The 19,972-nt window shown below is 38.1% G+C and overlaps 1 protein-coding gene across 3 annotated transcripts in view; it reads right to left on the bottom strand.

Annotated features, from left to right (window-relative positions):
• The window catches only part of Prkg1 (protein kinase, cGMP-dependent, type I), a 1,308,883-nt gene continuing 1,288,911 nt past the window's right edge, over positions 1-19,972 (bottom strand). For all 3 annotated transcript variants that reach the window (XM_004623947.2, XM_004623946.2, XM_023723235.1), the window contains exons 13-18: positions 12,871-13,012; positions 11,560-11,723; positions 7,800-7,922; positions 7,657-7,719; positions 6,157-6,223; positions 1-4,534 (exon numbers count right to left, since the gene is read on the bottom strand). In XM_004623947.2, the coding sequence (XP_004624004.1) occupies positions 4,436-4,534; positions 6,157-6,223; positions 7,657-7,719; positions 7,800-7,922; positions 11,560-11,723; positions 12,871-13,012 (658 nt within the window). In that variant the 3' untranslated portion in view covers positions 1-4,435. The remainder of the gene's footprint in view (positions 4,535-6,156; positions 6,224-7,656; positions 7,720-7,799; positions 7,923-11,559; positions 11,724-12,870; positions 13,013-19,972) is intronic.

Genomic DNA, 19,972 nt, shown 5'->3' with positions numbered 1-19,972 from the left:
TTCAAAAGTAAGGTTTTTTTTATTTCAACTCTATAAAGTATACAACAGGCACTCGGCAATTACAGCTGCAGGAAAAATACAGAGCAAATCAAAGCAGGTTAAGTTTATGAAAAAGTTTTTAATCTACATCAAAAGAGTGCAAGTGGTCAATGACCATTGGATGACGGTTGCATTCTGACTAACAAAGGACTCTTCCATGTAGAACAAATTGTAAGAAGACAATCAAATAACCATAGCTATAAGAATACAAAAGAACCGACCAGTTGTAAAAACATCATACATTGAAATAAACTGGATAGATGATGCTTAAAGAAATGTCTATTCGCTCAGAAAGCCCAAACCTCTGAGTCACTGCCAAGGTCCCAGAGCTGTCTGTTGATGCAGGGGCACATGAAGAGGAGGGCTAACAACATACTTTCAGAGATCCGCTGTCTAGTGCTGTGGAAAACTTGCCTTTGAATAGGTTTGCATATACAAGAACTCAGAAAAAGCATCCTGTTTTGTTTGATGGTGCACCAAGGTACTTGTTCATCATTGGTTTCTAAACGAGGTGTGGTTAGCAGTCACTTCCAATTTCTCTTTTGGGTTGGATCATTGTTAATGGAGTCTACAAAATGAGATACGTTAGAGTTTGACTGCACTAATTTTTAAAAACTGAATCTGCACAGCTTAACAAAACAGGAATACCTGTATACAGACTGATAGTATGTCATATATTAATTTGACCTGCACAGACATTTATACATTTCACAGAAATGACGCTGTATCTCATTAACAGATACACAGCTCTGGTACATTTAACAGAAATAAGAGAACAATTTCATCATTTCTGTAATTGATCAATATTATATAATAAAGGCTTATAAATTGTTAGCAGAAAGAACTGTAAAACGCAGCAAGCTAAGAAAGGACAACATTTTGAGGTGTGTTTGTCTTTGTCATGCAGCATAACACCAAATTCGTTTTTGTTTTTTTTTTAATACGATGCCATGAATTTAAGGCACTTGCAACAATGCCAGATAGCCAGGTCATGTTCTAAACTATAGGACAGATGAGTAACAGTACTGTTGACATAATTTTCAATAATACTGACAATTATGACGTTAATTCAAGTCTACTTGGACCTAAAAACATTATTCAATACAAATAAAGTGAAATAATAATGCTGTGAAACACTAAAAAAAGTTCTATGTACCACAAAATTTCACACAAAAATATCTATTTACATAAATATTTGTCTGTGGTCCTACTGTGAAATAAAATGTTGTATGGATAATGCAAAGATCACCCCTACTTTATGACGTCACTTCTACTATCTTTGTGTTTAATGTGGTAGCTGACTTCTTTAAACTTAAGTTCATCCTGTCACTCATTGCGAAATGCAACAAGAAAGATTTAATAGTTGAGTTTTTTATTATCATTATTAAACATGTGTAATTCACATGTATTTGCCATAATTTTTAGCAAAAGTATGACTCATAAAGAATATGATCAAAATGAATTTGTTTTTAGTGTGGCATGGCTCTGATTTATATCTTAATAATAAAGAGGCAACAAACATAAATTAACTGTAACAATTTTCCAGAAATCATTTTCTCCTAGGATTTCAATTTATTTCAAATATTACAATGTTCCTTTCCTTTGCAGTTTTCATTTTTCCTGTGAGTTAAGACACCCACAGAAACCCCTTACTTCCCAAACTCAAAGTATTAACAAAGTCAGTTAACAAATCAAACAAGTTGGCACTATTCTAACAGATCCAGGTGTTCTTTAAGAAAAAAAGAAAAAGGAGGGGCCATGAAAAATTCAGAAATTAAATGAGATGGACTTCACGAGGTTTATCATGAATTATAGCCCTAGTGTCTCTGTTAAGACAAGATTTAATTCCTAAAAATTCAATGTTTAAAATCAGATGGATGCTATCAGTAAGTAATTTTTGGAAGATATAGTTCACCTTTATTTTTGGTGATTGCTTTAGACATCCCAATGCAATGGTGCAGATGAAATGAACAGAGATGCAGTTACAGATGGGGAAAGAAAATACAGTTATACAGTGCTGAGTGCTACTTTTTCCTTCTCCTTAGAGCTGACACAAAGCATGGGTTGCCTTAGACTTGAGCCATAGTCCCTAATTCCATAGGCAATGCTTACATCAGGGGGCTTGGGGCTGTTTTGGTAAAGGTAAGAGTACATTTATTCATTATTCTAGCAAGCCTTAGCATGCCTAAACAACACTTTCAATGAAAATTATTAAATGCACAAGATAACGTGGAATTATATTAGTTTGAAGCCCAATGAAAACAAGTATAAAAGCTTCTGAAATAGTATTCAGAGCTAGATTTTGAAATGTTTAATTTTATATTGTTCAATCTGCAGCAGAGAACACATATCTTGGCAAATAGATTGATTTTGAGAAATTATTTATACATGGGAAATTTTCAAAGACACAATAATAATATATTAGGATCAAAATTTTCTTTGAACTTTATTCTAATTATATATCATAAACATTAGAGTTTTACCCTCCAAATTATTTTAGAATATTTTATTCTTGATATTATATCCTAAGTTAGTTTTGAGCATGAAAACTTAAAAGGCATAATATATGCTTTCTTGGCCATAATATTATGATCCAATTGGACACATTTTATGGTAACATGTATAATAGATTGATTTTAACTCTATTGGATAAAAGCAAATCAGTATTTATCATACCAAATTTACATACAGTTCCATATCAGTAGGACAGCTGCAAGTTGACACAGTTATCTGCATGGGCATAATTCTATCTGTCCAGGAGAAAGCTTCCTAAATGGCTCTGCTATGTATGACAGCTAGTCGTGGTCAACTTTCCTCCCAACAACACTTGATCTAATTCACAGGTTCTTTTCCCTATGACAAAAAAGAGAATCAGTTTGAAGTTTTCAAATCCAGTCTTTCCTAGCTAGTATGAAATCTGAGGATCATGATATTTCTTTCTATTTCCCTAACTTATTTTAAGCAAATCAGATTCCCATTTTTCTGTCCAGTTCCTTTTTACTATGACTAGTGTCTGAATTCAGTCCAAGTGGCCAGCTTGCTTTCTTGTTCTCTGACCTCAGATAAGTGAGGTTTACGATCTAGTAGATCTTAATAATCTTGAATTTGTTCTTTCTTCTCTCTCTCTCTCTCTCTCTCTCTCTCTCTCTCTCTCTCTCTCTCTCTCTCTCTCTCTCTCTCTCTGGTTCAGGCCTAAGACAAAAAGCTAGTTCAAACAGAAAAGGCTAGTTTAAACAGGGCTTTAGCCATCTTCTCCTCTCTCTCTAATCTAGATTATGCTGTTAAGAATGAAAGCTGACATGAGTTTGGTTTAATAAATTTAGTGAAAACGCTTGAGTCTGGCTAGACATATAATGCTTGGAATTTGTGTTGTCCATTCAGACATTGACATTACAGATGAAAGATATACATAGCACCTATATAGTTTTTTTTTTTTTGTTTTACTTTTTGGATGGGCATTTTTCCCTCCCACCCTACCCTATCCTTATCCCATGGGTTCATTTTTATAAAAGGGAATATTTTAAGCCTCAGTTTGAGGGCATATTAGGTAATAAATAAAACCAATTGGCTGCTAGTTATTTATGTCCAGGACCATCTTTACATACAATACCTTTTAGAAATATGAAATGGTTGTGTGAATTGCCTTTTTCTCCACTCTATCATGCCAATTTATCAAAAGAAACAAAGATCATGCATTTTTTTCCAATCTTCAGTGAAAATGCATATATACCTGCCATGAAAGTTCTCAGCAGAATCCATAGCAGTTGTGCTTTTTATCATATCAATTTTTAAAATCTGTCAGAAAGAAAAGGTAACATTCAGTCTTGCCATCAGCACTGCTGGGAAATAAAACCATGACACTTCTAGCACAGGCTGGACATGAACTCTGTGGCTCACGGACGTGCGGTCCTTTTTTGTACGGTATATACACTGGCTTGCAGTAAGAGATTAACCACCTTCACTTGAAGAAAGGGATTAGCCCAGGTTCTGTACCATAGTAACCTATCGTACCCAATATATTATTCTTTCATTCCCTAGATAATTCTAGCAAGGTACAGACTCTTTTACTAAATTGATGTGTTTCCTACAATCTTTCAAAGGATAATCAGAGCAAAGCAAGGCCTTTGCAATGATAGAAACATCTCTTTACTGGTGAAAGGCTTTGCTTCAGGACCACCATATCAAATGCTATTTTAAATTCAAACAGAAAACATGTAAAGAGCACTATTGTCATCTAAGCGTAAGTCCTAATGCCACTGTAGTTACTGGAGCAGCATCAATCAAAGGCATCATGGTGACCCGAGCACTGATCTTCTCTCTTTCCCTCCAGTTTGCTGGCAGCTGTGTCTCAGCAAAAGCTGTCTTCAGCAAGGCAGAAGCAGGTAAGAGAAATGCATTAGAAGTCTATATCCCAGCCTGAGTTGTCATCAGGTGGCGGCTCATCGCTGTCCTCAGGGAAGCTGTCGAAGTTGCTTGTGTCCGTGGGTGATGCAACCTGAAACGGGAGAGGATGAATAAGAGGAGGTATCTGGCTGCCTTCAGTGGAACTCCAAAGTAGAAGTTCAGTTTTTCATCATCGATGAGGAAGTTATAGCACACATGCAAGTCCTGAAGTGGGGGGTACTGTGCTTTCAGAAAGGGAATGACGCCCTGGCAACCGCAGTATGAAAAGGGAGGGGGATGAACAAGGCGAGGCTGGAGGAGCGGTTGGGAGCTCAGGCCACTGGGCCTGGGGGGCCACATTCGGGCTCTTGTGTGTTTATTGCAAGCATGATAAAAGTCAGCGTTAGGCTCAATCAAAGATATTGCAAATCTGTTGGGCAAAGCCCTAGCTATAAAACATCAGTAAAAACCCATTCAAATTACTATTTACTAAATAAAAAGTGACCTCTGATAAATTGTAGGTTATGGTTAAATGGGTTAACCACTTATCTTTCTCTCTCTCTCTCTCTCTCTCTCTCTCTCTCTCTCTCTCTCTCTCTCTTCCCCTCCCCCCCAGTAATTGAACTCAGGACCTTGTGCTCGCTAGGCAGGTGTTTATGCCACTCAACTATCTACCTGGCCTCTTTCTAACACTTTCTTACTTTGCTCTTGTTCTAAACATAAAATTTCTTGAACACAATTACCACCTGTAATCTGAGACATAATTTTCATTTTCGATATATTGTTTTATTTAATGCAAAACAAATGTTAGCACAGACATAAATCTTAGAAGGGAAAATGTGTCTGCATCAGAGTTTTGAGTTAATCTTCAGATATGCAGCACATAAGTGAAAGTTCCAGGCTCACAAAACAACCCTCCAAACACTTCATGAAACAGACAAGGTACTGCTGAAAAACATCAGCGCAATCAGGCGAGATCTGCTTCTGCTCAACACAAGGTAAATAGCCCACTCAGAACAGCGGCTATCAAATGGAGAATCTTCCTCTCTTAAAGCTGAGTAGAAGAATTGAAAAAACAAATGGTATGCCTGGAAGTCCTTTAAAATCATACTGGGCAACTGTGGAGATAGCACAGGGGTTGAAGCTCCTGCCTGGCAAGTGCAAGGACGTGGGTTTGATCCCTGATAGAGTATGACATGCTGGCCCAGCATGCCGTGTGGGCCACCAAAACTCGGCATGGTGGTACATGCCTGTAATCCCAGCGCTGGGGAGGCTGAGACAGGAGGATCACTATGAGACTAAGCTGCATAGTGAGATGCTGTATCAAATAAATAAATAAATAATAAAATAAAATAAAATCACACTGGGGAGAACTATGGGGGAACATAAAGGAAACAACACTGGCCAAGAAATGACAGCTGATAAAACTGATAGTTGTGGGTTCATTATCCTTTTCTAGTCCTATCTGCATGTATGTACCATTCACAGTAATAAAACTTGATTCATGCATCACTAAATGAAACAAAGATAAGCACAAAACACAGACAGCAACTACCCCAACAGCGATCCCTTTTTAAGCTTGTAGTTTAGAACACGGCCTTTTCTTTACATGATACTTCTTTTGCATTTTATTTAACATGGTCATTGGATACAATATGAAAATAACAGGCTTTTGTTCACTGACACAAACATCATGGAGTGTGTCACGCAATAACAACCCAGAAATCCACTTACACTTGGTATTATGGGAGGTGTCAGGGTGCCTTTTCTTAAGCCTTCCCAGTTAAAGCCCTCAAACCATCTGGAAAAGAAAGATACAGAGAGTTACAGGCTTTGAATCTCCGCTATATTCTCCTCACTGCAGCATCTAAGAGAGGTGGTAGGAAGCAGTTAGCTGAGCATTTTAACGAGACAGAAATATTTGCTAAATTGAAGTATCTTTGGAATTACATAACTTTATTCAATGCATATTCTTAAAAGTATAATTGTCAAGTTAAACACCAACTTCTACACATACATTTTTCCCTTGTTACTTCAGTCATAATGTCTATATGACCTTATTTCTATGCTATCATTATAATTTAATAAATGTCACAATATGCAAGGGCTTGTGTCTTACAAGATTTTTTTTCTTTTTTTTATGTATTTGGTACAGGGTCTCACTACATGGCTCAGACTTATAGTGATCCTCCTGTTTCCAGCCTCACCAACACTGGGATTACAGTACGTGCCTCCACACTTGGACTCATTCGCTGGCTCAGTGTGCCCTGGAAGCGTGGCCAGCATGGCAGGGGGACCTAGGCTTGAACCTTGGTCCCTGCACCTGCCAAATCAGGTGCTTAGTCGGCTGAACAATCTCACTGGCCCTTACATATTTTATTTCAAAGCGAGAACAAAAAAGTGACTTCCATCTTTGTCCGTGGCTCAGCATGCAACCTCAGCTCAGTGATCGCTTCCCATTGCTGCATGTGTGTCTTCATAACACAGTTTGCTTTTTGGTATTATAATAGGAGATACTGTATATGCAGCTTTCTTGTGAAAATGATGAGTGCTGGCATGACACTAAAGTTTTTGTTTTATCTTTGAAAGGTGTCTCTTTTAGCAGATGTGCATACCAAAATCTTAGCAGGGCCTCTAGATACATACTCCGAGGTGCCTCAGTAAGTAAGCTCCTTGGAAAGGATGCCGGGTTCCCAGGAGTGGCAGGCACACAGTCCAAGGGAGATGACCAAGTTCTGTTGGGTTAGCCTTATGCAGCCAAAAGAGGGAAGACTTAATGTTGAAGATGCTGGTGTTATTTGAAAGACTGCATTGTTCTTCTGCTATCTCCTAAGCAGGAGGCATTTGGAAATATGTACATTTCTGTTTAATTTTAAAATGAGGTATGACATAGCGGACACTTCGTTTTTAATAGTCTGGCAGAGGACAGATCTTCCAAATTAAAAATATGATTTTCTGCATGTGCGCACCCAGTGCACAGAGCTAGTTAGTGTGAATTGAGGGACCGATTCACTGTCTTTATTGTTTGGAAGGACACAGCTGTATTTAAATAAAGCTCAAAGCACTCATAAGAAGGCCTTTGAAGGTCTAATATGTCTGTATTTTCTCTCGGGTGTGCCTGTGTGATAATTATGCTAGCTGTAGCCCAATAATTCAAAAACACATTGCCCTGGAGAAACACTCGCCGGGTTTCCTGAACTCTGAAACCTAGAGTTGTAAAAGAAGAATACTCACTTGTGTTTTTGAATGTCTTTCACTCCATTTTTCAGATTTCCTAGCCTTTCTGATGGATTATCCCTAAAAGTAAGATAATAATTTTGTGAAATAAAGTCTTCACATTGTGGTCCTTTCAACAATATTGTGGTTAAAACACTCACCTGCATAGTTTCTTAATTAAATTAGCAGCATTTTTGGCAATCTTCTTTGGAAATTCTATCATGTCAATCCCCCTCAGTATGATGTTATAGGTTTTCATAGGATCTGGGCCTGAGAAAGGTGGGCTGCAAAGTGAGAGATAGGAGAAGAGATTAAAAATAGACAGGCCTTCTACACCCGCAATCAAAATGTCCTTGTCCTTATACACTTCACAGGTGACATCAATTCTTATGTTGAGTGAAATCTGGTTAAATAGCAAAGCTCTGTGGAAGCCCTGCCAAAGACACCACGGAGCATACGGGTCAGGCAAGACCTCTGTTCTCTGCATTTCCTCTTAGCATGGGCACCTAAGCCTCTCTCGCTGTCCTGGTCCTTCACCTTCCCCTTAACCTCCTGGCCTTTCTCATGGCAGTTAACTTGGTGCTTACACTGAAGGCGAAGTCTGCCATCTTTAGGGGAGGCAGGAGACCTCAGGGATCTGGTGGTGGCTCACGCCGTCCCCTACCTATTCTGCAGCCCTCTCAGCACTCGTTTTGCCTGGAAGTTCTGCGGTCTCGGTCTAGCTCAGATTAAGGCTTCACATACTCCAAAAAGGCCTACTCAGGCCAATCCAATGTAACTGATTACATAGCCTGTCCCAACCACAATTATTCAATCATTGAACCTAATGCTTCATTTTTAAGCTATGAAGATCTCTGTCCAATGTTCTTATAGCACCATTTATTCCACTTGTTGTATATTATACTACTGCATACATGATTTAGATAGTGATCTATTTTACATCTGTTTTCACTTTATTTTATTTATTCATTTATTTTTGTATTTTAGGGGTCTACGGGTGATCAGGGTCTCACTACTGGATTGGACTCATAACGAGCCGCTTGTTCACAGCCTCCCAAGAGCTGGGATTACAGGCGCTCGCCACCAAGCCCAGTCTTAATCTCCATCTCAGCACACCCCAGGTACGGCAGGCCCAGGGATCCAACCCCAGTCCCCTGTGCCTGCTTGCAGGCACTGGAATACTCTGAGCTATTTGGCCAGCCCAAGATATTTGGCTGGCCCTGTTTTCACTTTAAAACTGCTTTTATTCTCCTGTATTCAGCTCCATTATTCAGCTCCGACTGAACAAAGTACTTTGCAGTTAGTAAAGAATCCATCAAACATTTGTGGATCGCAAGCGTCCACAGAACTGTGCTCTTTCTAGTCTTCCTCCGTTCATTCGTTCTCAGCAGATCGCTTGGCCTAGGCGTCCTCTTGGGAGCAACACTGTAATACTCAAACCCCTATAAGCAAGAGCTGGTTTTTGGTAGATATTATACCAGGTAAAACAAATTTATTTTTAAATAAGTTATTTTTCTTTAAGCACTAAGTACTAGTGAATCAATTTGAAACTCTACTGCATACTATAAATTTTAATTGTTAGGCATAAAGTTTTAGTGACTGTAATAATCTGTAATAAACTTAATGGGAACATGATTATTCTATATTTTAATTGATTTTATTGATATATATCCTTTTGAAAAAATAATATGAATTTTATTTTATTTTTATACCTTATATTTATCATTCATTTAAATGATTTTCTTTCATGAGAAAGGCTTAAAATAAAAATAGCATATTTCTCTTTTGTTAAGGGCTGTGATGCTCTGCTTTGATTTTCTTTCTACAAGCATTTTCTGTTCACTTAGATATGACTTAGGTAGTAAGTGTCAATGTTATTTAAATTAGGCCATGTTTGCAGTACACTTCTTGTGGGGAGTTGGTTCACATACATAACACATTTTAATTTTTTTCATCTCTCTCCCCCCACCGTATCTAAATGTTGGAGTCACTTTTAAAAATGGATTAAAAATAAAAAATAAAAAATAAAAATGGATTAACATACAATTGTTTAGAACAATTGCTTACAACAATCTTTAGAATTTTAAAATTTTCTATTCATTTCATATTTTCATTATTCTTTACTCTCTTAAGCTGCTAACTGTGATCTTTAGTTTAAAAAATGAGGAAAAGCCAAATTTGGGGTTTTTATTAAAACTTTTTCATTGATAAATTTCATTGGTTTTTTATGTATTTAGTACAGGGTCTCACTACACAGATTGGACTCATAGTGATCCTTCTGTTTTCAGCCTTCCAAGCACTGGGATTGAAGGCTTGCACCACCATACCCAGTCTCAATAAATTTGGTTTTATATGTTCATCTTAGACAGCCATTCTCTTTATCCGCACCTCAGATGGTGGCACTTCTTTGGGTTGCTTCTATGTCGGGGCAATTAGGAACAGTTCTGCAGAGAGTGCCAGAGTAGAGGCATGTCTTTTGCATACCAAGCTCTTGTCATTTGGAAATACACTCAGCAGGGGATTGATGGACCTTACTCTTAGTAATTGTAGGAAAACCTTCCTGCCTCTCTGCCTAGAAGGCTTCTCCCTTTTCTCCCTACATGGACATTTTATTCTTTGTTTGAGGCCCAGCTAAAGTCGTGTTTTTTGTTTATTTCTTATTATTTTTGTTTTTGTATTTTTAGAACAGGGTTTACAGGGTGTACAGAGTCTCACTGCATAGATCGGACTCATAGTGATCCTTCTGCTTATAGCCTCTCAAGTGCTGGAATTACAGACATGCGCCACCACACCCGGTCTTAGTCAAGGCCCAGTCTCAGTCGAGGTCTCAGTGCGCCCAGGGGGTGGGGTTGGCATGGCAGGCCCAGGGATTGAACTTCCAGCCTCTGCATCTGCCTAAGCAGGTGCTTTAATCCACTGAGCTATTTGGCCAGCCCAGGTCCTGTACTCCTGAAAAGCCTCCTGGACAAACCTTGATGTTTATCAGTCATCATGATTCTATGACTCACTGTCCTCAGCACATGCCATGTGGTGCATTTCTTTTTCTTTATAATTCAGCCATATGTCTTGTGTTATCTCTAGTACCTTTTCATTGTTGGGTATAAGATTATACCAAAGATCCACAAAATATCACATTTCATTTAGATGTAAAACATTGTTAACATGTCTTCTTCTATAGATATTTGGCCCTAGAAATCTTTATGTAATTAATCTTCCCTTCCTTTAATTTATTTTATTTATTTATTTATTTATTTTTAGGTTCCAGGGATTGAACTCAGGACCCTGCGCTTGCCAGGCAGATGCTTATTCTACTGAGCTATCTCCCCCACCCCTATTTTTTGTTGTTGTTGTTGTTGTTGTTTTGTTTTTTTAATTTTTTCTCTTCCTTTAACTTTTGCTGAATGACTGAACTCAAAAATCTTAAATAGGGCTGGAGAGATGGCTCAGTGGTCTAAAGCACCTACTTAGAACAAGCTTAGCAAAAGCATCAGGGACCGCGGTTCAATCCCCCAGCACCACATGCCAGCCAGCCCGCCCCCTGGTGGGCTGAGCTGGCCTCTCTCTCTATATCTCTCTCTCTCTCTCTCTCTCTCTCTCTCTCTCTCTCTCTCTCTCAAATAAATAAATAAATAAAATTTATAAAAAAAAAAAATCTTAAATAAAGACACAGGACCTGTTCCCAATTGGGCACATACACACATAGCTGGTACTAATGAGTCTAAAAGTTAACCTTGCATTGGTTGCCCTCTTCTGACTATCTCAGATCCAGCTTCCTGCACTGGTGGGCTCTTGCCTGACTACTTGAAATGCAGTGCTGACACAGTGCAAGATTATGCAGGGATGGTCAAATCTGTGCGACAGAGGCAGGGGCCTGGAGTTTGTGCCCTAGTTTTACTAGCAGCCCTCTACCCATGTCCATACCTGCCGGTCAGAAGTTCATACATTAGAATCCCCAGTGACCAGTAGTCTGCTGAAATGTCATGACCTTTGTTGAGGATGACCTCTGGGGCTACATACTCTGGAGTCCCACAAAATGTCCACGTCTTCTTTCCAAATCCTATTTTCTTTGCAAAGCCAAAATCAACCTTTATGTTAAGAAAACAAGATTTTTAAGTCACTTATGAATAAATAATACAGCAATAAGTTATTTTAATGAAATATATCAGTGATTAAAGACATATAAAAACATAAGTCAAGTATATTGTAAACAAAGTCAACCTGCTCAGGCTCAATTTCAAAGGAAAATTTGAAGTCTGAGTGTTAGATGGAATTCGTAATATGAAAAAGGAAAAGTAAATTTTTCTTCCGGGAAATTCTTTTCATTTTTCCCATTTTTATACTGGAGGAAATTTCTTCTTCAGTCAAAAATTTTAAAATATTGAATGGGCCTACCGAACATCTTTCTCAGATTATGCATGACTGAGGCTGGACTTTAGGAAAGTGATAATTCGCCAGTATTAATTATTTGAGAATCCACTTTCCTGTTGAGAGAGCGAAGTAAACTACCTATGATGCCAAAGGCTTTCTCTGGGTGAGCATGAGATAAAATTGGAATGTGGCCTTAAGTTTTCTAAAAGCCATTTGAAGGCTGAGTATAGATGCAGAAAAAAAATTTAAAGCTTTTGTATTTCTTTTAAAAATTACAAAATTTAAAAATACAGTCAAGCACGGACTGATCCAAATCCATAAATGTCATATACTGTTAAGTAAGAGAAATTGGCTTCTACAGTACAGTTTTAGAACTTTTGACCAATTGTTAATGCTATTTATTCATATAGCCTCAATAATATCTTCAAAGCCCAGTTTCTTACCTCAGCATTATTCTAAAATCTACAATACTAAAATGCTTCACACTGTTCTATAATGTAAAGATACACTGCCTTAAAATACTAGAAGGCTATCTAAGAAAATAAATTCTATGAGCTTCTTCTACTCAACTCTGAGAATAATACATGCCACCAAGATGGATTTCTCAGACTGCTTACAAGCCATATTTTGTCAGGGGATTAGTAATTTGAATTTAGCCAATTTAAATTCTGGTAACTTTTACATAATTAAAAATATTTAATTGAAAAATGCAACACCATAACTTATGTTTAAGAAAAGATTATTTTTAAAAAGAAAAGATAGAACATTAACATAGAATAGTTTTTAATATTGGCAAGTAAACACAGTTTTATTAACAACATTATTTGAAAACTGCAAGAAAGAAGTCATGTAAAGTGCACCAACCAGCTTGGCATAGCCCCGGTGGTCTAGGATGAGATTTTCTGGCTTGAGGTCCCTATAAATGATTCCTTTGGAATGGAGATAAGCAAAAGCTTCTACAACGCATGCCGTGTAAAATCTCGTTGTTGAATCTTCAAACGAACCTCTGAGATAAAGAAAAGGGGATGCAAAGTATATGAAAAATTAGCTTCTAAATGAGGGGTTTTTTTTTTTTCACATTTCATTTTATTCCTGTGGCAAAATTTAACCCAGAGGCCCATGACTTGCTGTTCAAACATCACATGATTGCAGTTACTTTGCATTTTCTAAAACATTTGAGTCAGACCAAGCATTCTCTACCTTTGTGAGTAGGGCAATTTAACTCCTAAAAGAGCTGGAGAAGAGCTCTATAGCATAGCAACTTTCACATATGCAGTAACTTCGCATTGTGAAGAGTCCTCAACAGCCCTGTACAATCTAAAAGGGCAGAGAGTTACAGCAGGGGCCGTGGGAGACACCACTAACCCAGAACCTGTCTACCGAGGAGGGGTTGATGGACTTATTTACAATTTAGGTCGAAAACTTGTTTTTGACTTTTTATAAATTTGGTATATATGTTTCCTGATAATATAAATAAAAGTTATATTTTCAACAAATCACTTCAGAATGTATGTTAATGCTGCTCATACCATTGTTCCACTAGCTAAATGTTCTGTTTTGAAACCTCTGTCATCAACACAAATAATGCTCTTATTTTTTTAATGTTACTGCCTTATTTTGGAAAAGTTAGAAATGGAACACAATTAGAAGGGAAAAGGAACTGGGAAAGAATGATAATTTGATTATAATGCTTAGCAAGAAAGCTCTCTTTGTCTCTTCTCTAGTTTTAATCTTTCTTCAAGTATATTCGTATATTCATGTTCGTTGATTGATTGAATTCCATAATCATAAAGGGAAAAAGCCTTTGGTATCTAAGGTTAGCTCCTTGGTTGTAGAGAAGACCCCTCATGCTTTCCATCTTATAAACTGTGTTCTTTCCCAAGTAGTGTGCTCAATTTAATAATGTTATAATTTAAGAACATTGGTGTAAACCACAGCTCTTGAAGTGGCTGAGACACAACAGAGTGACAGGCACTTGGAGGAAGCAGGGAGTTTTAGGCACAAACAGTGGCCCAGAAGTTGCCTTCATGAGAATGTCTGATGCTTGTTTGCACTTTGGGAACATCTAATTCTTTTTCAAAACTGAAAAGAGAAGCCTAATAAAGCAGGAAGTAGGTGATGGCTGCAGCTTTACAAAATTCATCAGCAAGGGCCAGTGAAATAGCTCAGTGGACTCAGCACCTGCTTAGGTAAGTGCAGGGACCAGGGTTCTATCCCCAGTACCACATGCATGCTGGCTTTGCCTCTGGGTGCGCTGAGCCAGCCGCTGAGCCCATGCATGGTGGCGCATGCATGTAATCCCAGCACTGGGTAGGCTGAAAACAGGAGGATCACTACAAGTCTGAGCTGCTTAGCAAGAAAGACCTTGTACAAAAAAAAAAAGTGAATTCCGGATTTTTTTTCAAAAATAGTGTGTTTTCAAAAGGTACAGCTTTCATTTCAGCTACTAATACTTCCTGGGTTTTCACTGAAATAATATCTTCTTCCCTCGAAGAAATGTCTGTCTCCTGAAATACATTTCTAGACATGATACCTACTTCTGTAAAATGCAACTTTAGATATAATTACTAAGCTTGAATATCTCTCCAATTATATCTGAATGGAAGAACTGTGAATTTATAAGCACAAGAGGAAGCTTGCCTGTAAACCTCAGCCCCAGGAGCACAGGAGAAGTCCATTTTAAGCGTCAGCTATGCCCTGATTCGCACTACGCTTGGAAGGGTGAAAACTACAACTCCAGGTGCTAAGAGAGCTATCACGACAGCACCTCCAAGTCACCATTGTCTTCACTCTTTTAAGCACAGTTATCTATCAAGCACAGTGCATTTCTCCCAACTGAGGATATGATTTCTCCCAACAAACACTAATCATCTATGTATATATGATTAACACAGCCACTTTAACCCCCTTCAGTGTTGCATATGACTTCAATCCTTCTTTAGTGGAAAACAGTGAGAGGCAAGTCAAAATGGTATGGACTAGTATTATTTAATTTCATATTATAGATATTGTTTTAATATGCAAATTGATTAATCATCATGACTTCAGTGCATCTTTTTTTTTTTTTTGTCTCTGAATGCCTTCAGGGCAGGTTTGGCTGGTTTGAGTTGTGGGGATCGAATCACAGCAACCTGAGGCTGACTGTTTTGTGGAAGCAGCCACTTAAAGAACTGAGCTAAGGGGCAGGGCCGCAGTGCATCTTTTGGCAAGCATACAAATGTCTGACTATTGCTTGGGGAGATTATTTCTGCTGTTGACATTGGACAAGACCTCTGGGTTCCTTGGCATTACTTATCAGTGAATCCCAGTGGTAAAGCCCCCGAATGTTGAGAACAGGGTAGACACATATGTAAAAGATCAATTTCTCCTGAAATGGTGGAAGGTGTATTTATATTTTGCATAACCTTATCATTAGAAGGAAGATGGAAAGATAGTACTATAAACTTGGGATCCAGAGGAGACATTCTAGATTAGGAATGTAGATGCTGCCGTAAGAGCGTTGGGCTCAGGCCAAGCCTTCACTTACTGTTGGATTTTGTGTAATTAACCATTGTACCCTGAGCACAGGATTTTCTTGTGCAAAATGGTGCTAAAAACAGTTCCTATCTCTTTGAATTATAAGTTTTCAAAGAATCATCACAGGTATTTAGAAGAAGTGCCTCACTCCCCTCTGGTACTCAGTAAATAGTGGCATTACAAGCCAAGCACCAGAAACTGATTTTCAGCCACTGTATCTCAATCTAAGAATATTAACTAGTGTAATAGAATCTAGGTCTAAGGTTTTAGAAGAGGTGGGAGTTTGCAACCCTAACCATCATCACTGTTAAGGAAGTGTTTCTCACTGCTGCACATCAGCTCAGAAGCGTTTTCTGTTGAACTTTTCACCTTTTTCCATGCTTCTCACAAATACACAAGCAAAAATGATGCTTTTGTTGCCTGCCGAACACACCCCTCCCCTATCACCATGAAGTAAATTGACTACAGATTGTACATCTTTGGCTTTTGACAGTCACTGATATTTGCTTTAAGGTTTCTCTGGTCCTGAGTCATTTTAGGACTGGGAACTGTTTGCTTCTGCTTGATTGAAATATCAGCAAAATCTACGCAGGCAAAATATTTTATAATTAAGCATCTGATCTAAGCAACCTGTAGGTGTTACAATCGACATCTTGAAATCAGTCCCAAAGCATAGCGTTAGGTCACTCAGCGTGAGACATTAGCATTAGTATTGGAAATGACAATGCAAATTTGATCTGCAACGAAAGTGAAAGCTTGTTTTACCAAAGGCCTCAAGAGCTGTTTAAAAAATAAATCACTTGTGCTGGATGGCTCTTTGCAATAATAAATTGTACCTTGACAGCTATATTACTTCAAACAAAATGAATAAACTATAAGGTCTTATACCTTCTTGGAGAATAGATGCTTGGTGTAGCTAAGTGGCAATAGATAATTTTAAAAAATATATAACACATGTATATGTATATATACATGCAAATTCAAATTCTAATTTAATGACATAGTTTAACAGAGTTGTGATAAACTGAATCTTGAAATGTCATTCTATAACAGCAATAAAACGTCTCTTATGAAAAAAGAGTAGGCAACATGACTTGTAGCAACAATCAACCTGAAGCAGGACGCCATCTGTGTGGGCTCATTGTCGAGTGCTAGGGGTTGATATTATGTGAAGACAGATTCATTTTCTTAGAAATACTTTCATTCTGTGCCACCTAAATCACATGGCTCATCTAAAAGACAATTTAAATAATCACCCTCCACAAAATAACTCAAAGCAAGTAAAATGACATAGAAAATTACTCCTTACTTGTGGGATTATAAATTATAGCCAGGAAGACAAATGACCAGAAAGTGAGATATGTAAGACTTAAAAATTATGGTTTCTGTATTAATTCTTTAAGATGCTCAGTAGGAAAAATTATTGCACACTAAAACAGGGAGATAACAAGAGAGGTGAGAGAATGAACCGCCAGCCCCGCGTGCTGGTGTGGTTGGGCTTCGGTTGCAGCCTAAGACATGGGTACCATTTTCCTAACCTGGCAAGAATCATCCAACAGTCACCTAAACAATCAGTTTCTAATAAACATGAAGTTGAGGATGAGCAGGACCCTGCAGGAAGATGATGGATTTCTCAGAGTGACCCTGAGGGGAGGGGAGCATGGGACATGTCCTCATAAAGAGCACTACTGAGGGGACAGATGGCCAGGGGGAAAGCCCCTCCAGAGAGGGAGGTGGAAAGATTTCGGGGAAGGACATGTCTGCCAAGACCAGGGCTCTAGGAGCTTAAATCAAAAGTTCTCATTCCACCAGTGAGACTTTCGTGCCCAGAAATGAGACATCCATACCTCTCTAAGAAATGGCTTTTTCTGTTCAAGCCACAGTTCATAGTGGTTATAACATGCCCCAAGTTCCTCTTGGCCCATATCTATGTCAAACTTTCCCATTGTGACCCCATAGGTTGAGCTCAACTTAGCTGAGATATAGTCATTTTTGTGTATAAAAGTCCCCAGACAAAGTCTCTTTGGCAATAATCAGGGTCCTCTCCCCAGTGCATTTGCCTGAAGGCTGCTTGATTTTGTCTTACAGTAAATACTTCTTTCTGCTTTGCCTCTATAATAAAATACTTTAGCTTGATCTTTTTTTTTCTCTCCCTCTACTTGTAACTCTTTCAAAGTTGAGAGAAGAACCAGCCTCATGGTAAGTAACACCAGCTGGATGGTAATATTAAAAAGGAAAGAAATATTAGATTAAAATACTCATTAAATACTAATATTAAAATATGACATGTGTATGCTGTTATGCATTGTTCTATGTTAATATGAATACTAACGTATGTTCATTTGTGATAGTAACGAGTTATATCTTTAAGAAATCTTCAGGGCTTGCTAATTATTTAAGTGTTCGAGATTGAAGGTGACTACAATAGACGGTACCAACCCACCACCATCAATGAAAGTGGAAGACAAACTAGAAAATTAAAACAGGACAGCCAACTGAAAACACACGGAGGAAACAGTGGGAATAGTTAGCGCTGTAGTTCATGTCTTAAGGTAAATAATACTTAAAGGACCTTCAATTCTGTTTGCGTGTGGTTCCATTTCAATTCTCATGTTTTGGGCAGCAAATAAAGAGCTGTTCTGTGTCCTTTTTATCTACTAAGGAGAAGAGAGGGAGAGGCAGGAAATGGTCTTTGTAGGGAAGAAATGGGAGAAGGAAGACGTGTGAGCTGTTTTCAGAGGCCCCCGACCCAAGTCTCTGAGGGCCAGAGGTATTTCCAAGTCTATAACAAATAAGGTCACACAAGACATTTAAAAATCAATTCAAATACATTGCTTGTATGCTTTTAGGGTGTCTTCATCATTTACTTTGGGGGACAAAAAAAAAGAAATTGAATTAAGCACGGTGGTTTGCTTTGTTTTTACTGTACATATTTTCATACGTATCATGCCTGATGGATAATCTTTTGCTTGGCTTTTTTTTTTCTTTTTAACAATCTTCATGGCTTTTAGTCCTGCTTTAAACAGTTGGAATATTAGAAAGTTCATCACAAATTAATTGGAGCCTGGATGTTCAAAATTATGCTCTTTTCCTAGCAATTTCTTGGTTAGGTAAAAGAAAAGTAATAAAAGTATGAAAGTGTTTGTGAATGTGTGTGTGAGAGAGAGAGAGAGAGAGAGAGAGAGAGAGAGAGAGAGAGAGAATTTTTTGTGAGCATTTATAAAAGAATTTTCACAGGGGCAAATTATTCCAAGGGAATTTCATGCCTATGCCTATGCTTATGCTTATGCCTATGCTATGCCTAAGCCTATGGCTATGTCTATGTATATAGGAGCTCCATTGCTTTTATTTTATTTATTTATTTATTATTATTATTTTTATTTATTTATTTTTTTTTTGGCGGAACCGGGGATTGAACTCAGGCCCGTGCGCTTGCCAGGGAAGCACTTATTCTACTGAGCCATCTCCCCGCCCCCTACATTGCTTTTAATATTGAGGCTCCCAATATTTCTGAATCTTTCCGAAGAACTAGGCTGCTACTGCTTCTCCACTTTTAACCTCTTCATGGAGCCCTGAGTGCACTAGGGGAGACTCAGCAGCTTTGTACCTCAAATTTCTGGGAGAATAATTGAAGGGCAAAGGAAGGTTCAAAGCTCAGCCTGTGCAGTAAAGGGAGAAGCTCCTGTCGCTTATGTCTTTCTTATCCAGCCCCCCAAGAGAAGCAGCTGCTTCACAACAAGCCCTGCAGATCAACTCCCACCTCCCTCAGGAGCCTCGACTTCCATTTATGACCAAGCAACATGTGAAACTCAGCCCAACAGAGAAAAATGTGAACTCGTATTTACTTTCAAAAATAATTTCAAAATTGATGTGTGTATGTCTGATGGCACACGAGTTGATTGTGAGTGGAGTTTTATGACTATTGTTATTGCCAATCTAGTCCAGAAACTCAATTAAAGTTTGTGAAGTTTATTACTGATTTCCTAGTTAATGCTACCTGTAAGTCTTCTCTTAGTCTGTTTTAAAAAATGGGGAACAACTTTCAAGGAAATCAGTATATTGAAATGTTAGGTCAAAACTAATATAGTAAAAGCACACTATGATATGCCAAACATTAACTAGCAAACCAGACTACTAACTTAATGAAACAGCCTCTAACTTGTGAGGAGTGAGACCACCTCTACTTTCTCCTACAACCTCTACCCTCTGCCACAGTGCCTCACACATAACCTATGTTCAAATATTAACTAATAATAATGTAATATTATACTATAATAGCTTAGTACAGTACAGATGTCACTTTTCTCCCAACCCAAACAAGAGAAATTCGCTTATACTTTTTATCTACAATTTAAAATGTCCAGGGGCTGGGGAGATAGCTCAGTAGAATAAGTGCTTGCCTGGCAAGCACAAGGGCCTGAGTTCAATCTCTAGTTCCACCAAAAAAAAA

This window comes from Octodon degus, unplaced genomic scaffold, assembly GCF_000260255.1.
Source record: "Octodon degus isolate 3935 unplaced genomic scaffold, OctDeg1.0 scaffold00005, whole genome shotgun sequence".
NCBI lineage: Eukaryota > Metazoa > Chordata > Mammalia > Rodentia > Octodontidae > Octodon > Octodon degus.
Note: the sequence above shows the minus strand (reverse complement) of the source record. Positions and strands in the feature narration are given on the sequence as shown.